At 36.5% G+C, this 9,330-nt stretch overlaps 1 protein-coding gene across 3 annotated transcripts in view; it reads left to right on the top strand.

The window, feature by feature from the left end:
• The window catches only part of Vps13a (vacuolar protein sorting 13 homolog A), a 191,877-nt gene that overhangs the window by 100,808 nt on the left and 81,739 nt on the right, over positions 1-9,330 (top strand). For all 3 annotated transcript variants that reach the window (XM_031389843.1, XM_031389844.1, XM_031389845.1), the window contains exons 36-39: positions 2,841-2,965; positions 3,662-3,831; positions 4,271-4,485; positions 5,521-5,753. In XM_031389843.1, the coding sequence (XP_031245703.1) occupies positions 2,841-2,965; positions 3,662-3,831; positions 4,271-4,485; positions 5,521-5,753 (743 nt within the window). The remainder of the gene's footprint in view (positions 1-2,840; positions 2,966-3,661; positions 3,832-4,270; positions 4,486-5,520; positions 5,754-9,330) is intronic.

Here is a 9,330-nt window from a genome sequence, read left to right as displayed (position 1 = left end):
CCACAATTACTCTTATACCTAAACCACACAAAGACCTATCGAAGAAAGAAAACTTCAGACCAATTTCCTTAATGAACATCAATGCAAAAATACTCAATAAAACCACAAGAAAATCAAGAAGAAGGAAGAACAAAAGGTGGACATTTCATTCCTTCTTAAAAGGGGGAACCAAATACCCACAGAAGGAGTTGCAGAGATTAACTATGGAGCAGAGACTGAAGGAAGGACAAGCCAGCCTAAATATAGCTATCTCCTGAGAAGCTCTGACAGTACCTGACAAATACAGATGTAGAGGCTCACAGCCATCCATTGAACTGAGTACAGGGTCCCCAGTGAAGGAGTTAGAGAAAGGACCTATGGAGGTGAGGGATTTGCAGCCCCTTAGGATGAACAACAATGTGAACTAACCTGTACCCTCAGAGCTCCCAGGGTCTCAACCACCAACCAAGGACTGTACATGGTGGGTCTGATTGTTCTGGCAGCATGTGTTTAGTAGAGGATTGCAAATTCGATCATCAATAGGAGAGGACCTCGGCCCTCGGCCCTCTGAAGGTTCTGTGCCCTAGTGTAGGGAAATGCCAGGGCCAATAAGTGGGACAGGATGGGTGGCAGGCATGGGGAGGGGGCAGGCAACAAAGATTTGTTCTTGTTGTTTTTGCTTGTTTGTTTTTTGGAGGGGAAACTGGGAAAGGAGAAATCATATATGTAAATAAAGAAAATGTCTAATAATAATAAAAAAAGAAAGCCTGCTCTCAGCTTTCAGAACACATGATTTCAACAAGCTGAGTGAACTGAGGGTCATTTGTAAATTCAATTTACTGAAATGTTAGGCTTAAAATAGGTAAGATTTAAAATTTCAGAGAAAAACAGTCTGCCTATGAGAGGCTTATACGGAAGACTTAAAAAGAAAATTGGTTTTTGCTGTTGTTGCTCTTTTAGTAAACATGGTAAAGTAGGACTGCTGAACTATAACAGACAGTAGAACTATTTCAAATTTTAAACAAGGTGAGTCTGAAGTTAGGATTCTGTACACGATCAAATATCACTCCCTAATGTGAAAACAAAGTAATTCCATTGTAGTACCTCATAGTTTACTCAAATCCTTTCAAATCCTCTTGTAAAGAAATTATTTCAAAAATATATCCAAGCAAGAGAAATTAAAACTCAGGAAAGAAGAAAATATATCAAACAATAGTAGTAACCTCGAAGAACAATAGGGATCCCAAAATTGTTCTGTGGCTAGAGGGTCAGTTTCATTGCAAAGGAGTTTGTTCACAATGCTTTATGGTTTTGAAGACTGTGGTGGGTTATTACATTCTCCTCACTCAGAATGCTTGGGTGCAGGCTAAGTGGAGTAATGTTCTCAGACAAAGAGACTTAAATACTGCTCAGGGAGAGATTGCATATTTAATATACACAAGACCCTGGCTATGACCCCTGAAAATACAAAAGGAAGAGGAAGGGAATAGCATTGATTTCATAAAGGATGTATATAAAATCAACTATATATGTATATGGTAAACTAGCTGTTCTTAAATATCTGCTGTAATATCGTGCAGAATTGAAATACACTAAAGTTTATATGATGTCTTACAAAACTATTTACCTGTAAAATACGAGAACCTGTTTGTATTCGAGAGATACATTAATAAAGTTATCTAACAGAAGCAGTAGTGTGATGAGCTGTAGCATGATGAACTGTAAGTTGCTTGGTTGGAGCCTGGAGTCAAATACTTGAAGCATTCTGCATGGTAAACCTTTGTAGGTGGCCTCCTCTGGGCCAAGGAGCTCCTGTGTTCTAGAGCTGTTTCTTGTCCCCGTCTACTGAAAGCCACATATGAATGTGGGAAATCACAGAAAAAGACTGAGTAAATAAGAGAATAATTGTCACTAACTTGAGATCAAACAGGTGAAGAAAATGATAAAATTCACAAGGTGGCCAGTGTACAGATGCTTGCCAAGCAAGCCTGAAACCTGAGTTGACCTAATTTAGGTCCATGCAAAACATTGTATATCCATACACACAATAATGCCAATAAAGTATTTCTTTATTGGAAAGACTGATAAAATTGATAACCCCTCAAACAAGAAAAGTGAAACAAGAAAAAACACAAATTACTGGTAGCAGTTTCAACAGAGTAGTAGAGACCACAAGCAGGATAATAGGTGTGAGTGTATGAATGCAGCAGACATGAAATGTACACATGAAAAGAAGGAAAAGAGCTGGAGACGTGGCTCAATTTTATTAATCTTTTAAAATATTTTATTAAATTATTCAGTTGGTGCATATATATATTCCATTTTAAGTAAATTTATCTCTTCTTGTCTGAAGTTAGGTTAAGTGAGAATTAGGAATTGTTTTGTTTGTATTATAAGTTAAATTAATATATGCATGTATATATATTTTGATTTAAAAGTTAATTATATAGAAAATTAGAACAAGTTTTTAAAAGCATTAAAATAAGTTGTTTTGTCTTAGTTTTTTAAAAATTTGAATAAAAACTGTTAGATACTATATGTATATATGTGCATATGTACATATATTTGTTTTAAACATTTTATTTAACCTCCAGAGTAAGTCCCATGTTCATGATTCTAGATTTATGAAAGTAGGGTTGTAGTTCAAGAGGAGACAGAAGTTCTGAGTGATTAATTCTTTTTTCTCCCATTACTATGAAAGAGTATTAATCCAGAGTTCCATGTGAGAGTTTTTAACCGTTTTAATATCTTGAATATCATTTTATTGCACACATTAATCAATAATTTGATAAGTATCAAGGGTACTTTGATTACTTGATCTTAGGATTGTTTTCTCTTCTTCCTTATCTTTAATTTTTCAGCTACTCTGGTGACGGCTGCTGTGGTAGAGGTCCATCCACAGGCTTCTCAAGTTCACACGACGCTGAATGTGAGCTTCCAGACTGATTATCTCACCATGGCACTCTACAGTCCTGGGCCTGACCAGGTAAATGAAGAATAGAAACTGTGGTTATACTTGAAAAGAAACTATGTCAATAAAAGATATATAAGTAATTACTAATAGTTCTGTTAATTGTTGTTACTGTTTTGTGTGTATTTTGTAGTATATGTTCTTCTAGAAGAAAGATTGATTTTTTCAATAATTATCTCATACATTTTCATTGAATTATCTTTTATGTAATAAAAAATATGAAAACAATTGAAAGTAGTACATATATATTTTTAATCTTTTCTTTAGAAAGCCCTTTGAAAATAGAGGATTTGGGACTTATAGTACTGAGTACTAGAGTCTGGTTAATAGGCACAAAGCCCTGGGTTCAGTCTAGTGTCTAGAAAAGAATAAAAAGATAAGGGCCAGGTATGGTGATACACACCTTTAATCTCAGCACTTGGGAAGCAGAAGTAGGAAGGTTTGTGAGAGTTCAAGGATAGCATGGACTACAAAGGACAGCCAGGGCCATCCAGGAGACCCTCTCTCAGCAATAGCAGCAACAGCTACCATGGCCACCCCCACCTCAGCAGCAGCAGCAGCAACAGCAGCAGCAGTGAACCTTTAAAGAGAAGGGAGATAGAGAAGTTGATGATTCACACAGGCCAGAGTCATAACTTGTCGGTAGTTCAATCGTGAAGTGTACTTGGATCCTATGTTTCTGTAATTTTTATGTGGATTCCTTTTCTACAGGCCTCCTTTACAGATGTTCGTGATCCTTCTCTAGAACTTGCTGAATTTAAATTGGAGAATATTATAAGTAGTTTAAAAATGTATACAGATGATTCTACAGTCTTTTCTTTCTCAGTAAAAAACTGTATTTTAGATGATAAAAGGTCACATGTCATGAAAGCCACTCCTAGGTATGTATTATCATCATTTTGAGCTATCGTTCAAAAGATTGCTTCATTCTTATAGATCTCACCCTGAGAAAGTGCCTTCCACTCTGAGTGTCCTCATGAGGGCTTGAGAACTGTACTTCATTGTATAATGATGTGCTCTCATTGGGAATGTTGATGGAATTTTTAAAATATAGAGAAATATTGTAATTAGATGGGAAATGTATGAAACCCTGAAGAAAAGATAAACTAACATTCAGAACTTGATAATTTTTAGATATAGTTTTTTTCCCCTTTGAGAAATAATTGTATACCAAAAATTTTATAAGTTCATTATTCCCAAGATAATTGCTCCCAGAACATTTGCTTGCTCTCAGTAAGGATAGAGATGTCTTTAAGCTTTATTATGATGCTTGGTTATTTTTAAGTTACCCATATATATACCTTGTCATTTTATTTTCAGAATGATAGGACTGACTGTTGGCTTTGACAAGAAGGACATGGTGGATATAAAGTATAGAAAAATCAGAGATGTTGTTGTGACTGATGTAATTGTCCAAGAAATGTATGTTTGTGCAAGTGTGGAGTTTTTGATGACTGTTGCCCATGTTTTTTTTGATGCCTACATGACTAGTATGGCTTTAGAAACCAGTGTTCAAACATGGACTACTACAGAAGGTTAGTTACCAAATAAAAATTTTATTGTCTGTATTGCTGCAACTATAGTCACCATGATTAGTCTTTTCAATAATCAGAGTAGACACATTAATAAATTAAAAATCTATCTTCTTAAGAAGAAGAAAACTTTAATGTGTTTTCTAAGAGGATATGCAGATTGTATTTTTTGTTTCTCATTTTCTTACAGTTTATTTTTATTACATATTTTCTTTATTTACATGTAAATTTCCCCTTTCCCAGTTTCCCCTCCAAAAAACAAACAAACAAACAAACAAAAACAACAAGAACAAACCCCTGTTGCCTCCCCCTCCCCATGCCCTTACACACTCAGTTTGTATTTTTAGGATTCATTTTGATTTTGTATTTTTGAGACAAGGACTCATGTAGCTCATGCTGTACTCAAACTTACTGGTGAAATTGAGGAACTTCTAATCCTCATGCCTCTCTCCTCCTCACTGCCTGGTGACAAGAAATACCTCTCTGCCTGGCCTTCCTTGTTTAAAGGTGTGAATATGGGATTTGAAATTATGAGACTTGAGTTAAGTAATTGTTCTCTTCAGTCAGTAACAAGCAGGAAAGATAACAAACCAACTGTTCTTCTTTAAAATTAACTATATTATTTTAATTTAAAGTATTCATAGACTTTACATTCACTTGTAGCTTTTACTATATAGTTTTTCTGTTATCTTTTATATATTTGTTATGATATAGTTGGAAGAATGTTGAGGTTGGAAATTTAATTTAGATCCAATTCTGCTGTTAAACAGTAGAGACTTTTTCTCATACTGATTCATATCTATGTAAATGAAGGTTTGATGGAGGAGCATGTTCATAGCATATACACAGCTATTTCTGCTCAAATTCCTGTGAAGAAGGATTGTGGGGGGATAATTCCTGTCTCAAAAAGAAATACACAATTAATGCTTTTGCGATGAATGTTTTTTTTTCACATTGAATGAAGTAACTACCTATTCCTCATAAACTCTTCACAAATAATTTTTGTAATCAAAATGTGTGTGTTTATTTTTATTTTAGCACCTGCAGAGGAATTAGGGAAGTGGGAAATGAATATTCTTATTAAAAACCCAGAGATTGTGTTTGTGGCTGACATGACAAGAAATGATGCTCCTGCCTTAGTCATTACAACACAGTGTGAAATTTGCTTCAAAGGAGAACCTGCAAGCAATACAGTGACTGCTGCCATTAAAGATCTCCAAGTCAGAGCATGCCCATTTCTTCCAGTCAAGAGAAAGGGCAAAGTCACCACTGTGAGTTTAGTACCTAAGAATCTACTTAATTGCAGTTTATTTTGGGGGTTACTATAACTTCTTCAGAAAATGACTACTGTTTTTCTTTACAGTCTTGTTAGAATTGACTGTCGGCTGTAGTTCTCAAGGCTGGTGAATAATGACTAAGAAAATGGGGAACTAGAAAGTGGAATCTATGGCCCAACTGTCTTGAGATTATACTTCTATTCTCCATGCCCTTTTGGCTTGGATATAGCTATATAACCTTGAAAGACTAGGAGTTAGACAGATGCCTTCATAGGAAGATGTACTGGCTGGTTTTGTGTGTCAACTTGACACAGGCTGGAGTTATCACAGAGAAGGGAGCTTCAGTTGGGGAAGTGCCTCCATAAGATGCAGCTGTGGGGCATTTTCTCAATTAGTGATCAAGGAGGTAGTGCCCCTTGTGGATCGTGCCATCCCTGGGCTGGAGGTCTTGGGTTCTATAAGAGAGCAGGCTGAGCAAGCCAGGGGAAGCAAGCCAGCAAGGAACATCCCTCCATGGCCTCTGCATCAGCTCCTGCTTCCTGACCTGCTTGAGTTCCAGTCCTGGCTTCCTCTGGTGATCAACAGCAATGTGGAAGTAAGCTAAATAAACCCTTTCCTCCCCAACTTGCTTCTTGGTCATGATGTTTGTGCAGGAATAGAAATCCTGACTAAGACAGAAGGCAATACCACCGAGGGGCCATGACTGGGCCATGCTCCTGACCCAAGACAAAAGAGTCTTGGCAGCCTAAACCATAGGCCCCTGTTTATAACGTGATTCAAGGAGTTCAAGACCAGATCAATAGATGTTTACACAGCAGTTGTGGACCAATCCAGAATCTGTGAGAGGGAAAGTGCTGCTGGTGATACTGTGATCCAAACTGCATCTGTATTCTAACATTTCCTTCTTACTCCTTGCTCATCCAGTCAATAAATCACAGATTAAATTTGACATCACAGAAGTATTGACTTATGCTTTCAAAATTAGGACACAAAATAGTCTGCTACTAACTAGACACCTGCTCTCCACAGTTTTAGAGCACAGGAGAGACATACTTCTCTTCTCTTTCTAGAAACATGATAATGATGGTTGCTGCTAAAGCAAAGAACGCTCTTGGTAGAAATATCACAAAGAACACTGCCTCCCCAAACCCCAAAAATCTATAAAGCACATGGTATAGGAAAGCTGAGGGAGGTTGGGTACAAATGACAGAAAACTTGCAATGAATGATTTTCTTTTGTTACTTAGAAAATGGAACTTGTGACAAACTTCTTGTATATATAGTTAGAGAAAATACCAAGTTTTCTGGTTTCTTGCTGTGAATAGCAAAATTCTAGAAAGGAGGAGGCAAAAGAGAAAATTTAAACAGAAAGAACCAGGACTTAATGCTTTCAATAATTCTCACCCTTTTCAAATGGAAAAAAACAAGGTCTGAAAATCATAAATGGATGCCCAAAGTGTAAAGGAATAGTATAGAATATGTGTGTCTATGCAGTCTTTCTCTAATGAGACCTTTAGGAAGCTTTGGAGAGAGAGAAGTATCACTTGGGAGAGAAGTGACTATCAAGAGCCTAGAAGTTACAATTCTGCTTGCCATAATTAGGAAAAAGTTAATTCATTAACTATTACAGAATTATTTAGTGAGTTTATTGTACTTATAGTTTTTCCTAGTACCTTGCAGCTTTAGCTTTTCCCATGAGATTGGCCTTTTTATATCCATTTGACTGTGGAACAAATAGTATGATAGGCTTTTAAAATGAAATAATGACATAATATAGCCAGAGCTTCATGTGTTTTTCAAATACTTAAGCATATTTTTTTTATATTTTTGGTGTGTGGGTGCTTGTATGTATATGTATATATATATATATTTGTATATATATATGTATATGATAATATTAGCCACATTGTTCCTTGGGATTTTGAATAGTCGTACCAGTGTTTGCTATGCTTGGTTAAATTTAGTACATGTCAGATAAACCTCTAAGATTACCTAGTGAACTTTCAGAAGGAAATAAGTGGTATATCTTCTTACCAGCAGGACAAGTGAAATAAAATGAGGTTGCTGTGGTGTTTAGCTGGTGGGACTGAATCCTCAGAAAATAAGTACAGGGAAAATTCTGCATCTTTCTTAGGGATTACAACTTGAATATGCCTAAGGTCATGACCCGAGAGTTTGCAACTGAGTAGTCCAAGCTTAGTATCTTTACTATAATTTCAGTAAAGCTAACACCCAGGGTATTAATCTTCAGAAGTGCTACTTGGACTTTGATCGTGCTCAAAATTCATATTTTTTGTTGCCATTTTTATTTCTTCTAGTTATTAGAGTACAATATTATAATGCCATGGCTTGAGATTCTCAAGCAGGGGGAGAGTCAGTTTGTATATTTATGTACTCAGGGCATGCCTTAGCCATTTCTCCTTCTAGGTAAATACTTTTTAAATAAACTTACAGTTACTTTCACAATTGCTAAAATCACAAAAGAAAAGAAAACAGAAAAATGGAAAGCAGCCACAATGATAATAATAATAATAAAAATATTTCTAATAGTTTACATCTACAACTTGCACTGCAAGCTACAGTCTTGAAGCATGTAAGTACACAATATAATTATTAAAGATTATATCAACATTATAAATGAGAGTCAAATAGTTAATTATTAAAAGCTATTTTTTTCTGGCTTTTTTTATTAGATATTTTCTTTATTTACATGTCATATGATTTTTCTTTTCCCAGTTTCCCCTCCGAGGAACAAACAAACAAACAAACAAACAAAAACAACAAGAACAAACCCCTGTTGGCTCCCCCCACCCCATGCTTGCCACCCCGCCCTCTCCCACTTATTGGCCCTGGCATTCCCCTACACTGGGGCACAGAATCTTCACAGGACCAAGGACCTCTCCTCCCATTGATGATTGATTTTGCAATCCTCTACTATACACATGCTGCCAGAACAATCAGTCCTACCATGTATACTCCTTGGTTGGTGGTTGAGTCCCTAGGAGCTCTGAGGGTACTAGTTCACATTGTTGTTCACCCTAAGGGGTGCAAACCCTTCAGCTCCTTTGGTTCTTTCTCTAACTCCTTCATTAGGAACCCTGTACTCAGTTCAGTGGATGGCTGTGAGCCTCTACTTCTGTATTAGTCAGGTACTGTGAGAGCCTCTCAGGAGATAGCTATATTTAGGCTGGCTTGTCCTTCCTTCAGTCTCTACTCCATAGTTAGTCTCTGCAACTCCTTCCTTGGGTATTTTGTTCCCCCTTTTAAGAAGGAATGAAATGTCTACAATTTTGGTCTTCCTTTTTCTTGAGTTTCCTGTGGTTTGTGGGTTGTTCTTCCTGTATTCCGAACTTCTGGGTTAATAACCACTTATCAGAGAGTGCATACCATGTGTGTTCTTTTGTGATTGTGTTACCTCACTCAGGATGATATTCTCCAGATCCATCGATTTCTTTAAGAATTTCATAAATTCATTGTTTTTAATAGCTGAGTAGTACTCCAGTATATAGATGTACCACAATTTCTGTATCCATTCTTCTGTTGAGGGACATCTGGGTTGTTTCCAGTTTCTG

Source organism: Mastomys coucha, unplaced genomic scaffold, assembly GCF_008632895.1.
Source record: "Mastomys coucha isolate ucsf_1 unplaced genomic scaffold, UCSF_Mcou_1 pScaffold21, whole genome shotgun sequence".
In the NCBI taxonomy this organism is placed as follows: domain Eukaryota; kingdom Metazoa; phylum Chordata; class Mammalia; order Rodentia; family Muridae; genus Mastomys; species Mastomys coucha.
Note: the sequence above shows the minus strand (reverse complement) of the source record. Positions and strands in the feature narration are given on the sequence as shown.